Source organism: Protobothrops mucrosquamatus, unplaced genomic scaffold (assembly GCF_001527695.2).
Source record: "Protobothrops mucrosquamatus isolate PMUCROS unplaced genomic scaffold, P.Mucros_1.0 scaffold37241, whole genome shotgun sequence".
Classification (NCBI taxonomy): Eukaryota; Metazoa; Chordata; class Lepidosauria; order Squamata; family Viperidae; genus Protobothrops; species Protobothrops mucrosquamatus.
Window position 1 is genome coordinate 1 of NW_015422975.1, and position 1,361 is coordinate 1,361.

The 1,361-nt window shown below is 59.1% G+C and overlaps 1 protein-coding gene across 1 annotated transcript; it reads right to left on the bottom strand.

Annotated features, from left to right (window-relative positions):
* Positions 1 to 637: 637 nt before the first annotated feature.
* On the bottom strand, positions 638 to 1,357 carry LOC107302229 (chloride intracellular channel protein 3-like; the record flags this gene model as incomplete). The annotated part of the gene is made up of 2 exons (XM_015831333.1): positions 638 to 857; positions 1,214 to 1,357. Coding segments are annotated over 2 exons (306 nt in total), but the record flags the coding sequence as incomplete, so codon positions are not given.
* Positions 1,358 to 1,361: the final 4 nt, after the last annotated feature.

Here is a 1,361-nt window from a genome sequence, read left to right on the forward strand (position 1 = left end):
GGGGGGTTGGACAACAGGGAGAGAATATTTCAATTCTAACCGATTCTCCAGGGAAAGAAGTCTGTCTAGGACACAAAAAGCGACGGATTCTAAATTCTCTATTGGCATCTATTTAATTTGGGGGAAAGACATTTAAAGCATTGGACGTTGGGGGGGGGGATATGGTACTTAAAAAGAGCCATGGATGAAGAGAGAATGTGGAAATGCAGACATGCCGTGACACACACACACACACCCAAGAGCCAGATCGCGTGTTCCAGCGAGGGTCTCACAGTCTCAGATGAGCAAAGCTTCCTAAGAAGCCCCCAGCCCCACTTCAAGGCCTTAAAGCCAGCTTTGCAGGGGTGAAGGGAGCTGACCCCCCTCCCTCAAATCTTCTGGACCGAATCTGGTCAAGAGGAGGGGAGCAGAGCCCTCCAGAGAAGAAAGTCAGGTTTGCTAGTGAGGGACCACCACAGCACATGGGCACTGCCAGCACTGCCCAAGGGCGCCAGGGCCTGACCACATGGCGTGGCACCCGCTGCCTTGGTGGGAGGGAAGATGGCGATGCCGGAGCCGCCTGAAGGCCGTGCCCACGGAGGTCCCACTGATCTGGACCTGCCCCGCTTCCTTCCCCTATGAGTGACTCTGAGAGAGAAGGAGGGGGCGCCCTGGGTGCCAGGCAGAGCTAGCCAGCCCCGACTTTAGCCAGGGGGCTACTGGGGCTGCCTGACCACACCGTGGTAGGCCTGGATGATCTCCAGGGGGTTTGGACAGGTGTACTGGAACTCCTTGGTCTCGGCAGCACACTCCAGGTAGCGCCCGATGCTCCGCAGCTCTCTGGGGATGCCCGCCTGGCGGTAGTGCTGGCACACGACCTGCAGGAGAGGGGAGGGAAGCCCAGGTCAGTCGAGAGTGGCTGTGCCAGCCGTCCCTTTGTTCCGCTGACTTTGTTTTCAAGATGAACCCAAACTGGAAGGTCGAGATTCCCGGGATACCCAATTTTGTTTGTGCTGCGTTTTGGGGTAATTATGGCTCCGTGGAGGGTGGGGTGGAGAAGAGGAGTCCCGCCCTTCCTTGAATACGTTAGGTGCTCCCAGAGGAGACGTGGCGGGGAATTCTGCCCCAGGAAATGCCCAGGGGGGGGAAAAGGGTGCCCAGGGCAGCCAGGGGGACCCACGGGGGGGGGGGGGAGGAGAGGAAGGGGGCTCTGCCTTCCTCACGGTCTTCTCACATTCACTATGTTGAGCTTGGGGAGCAGGCTGCAGTCGGCCAGGGTCATCTGGTCCCCATCCAGGAACCGCCGGCGGGAGATGACCAGCTGGGGGTCCCGCATCAGCTCGTAGTCCAGAGGGGTGCTCAGGTACTGGTCCAGCTTACGG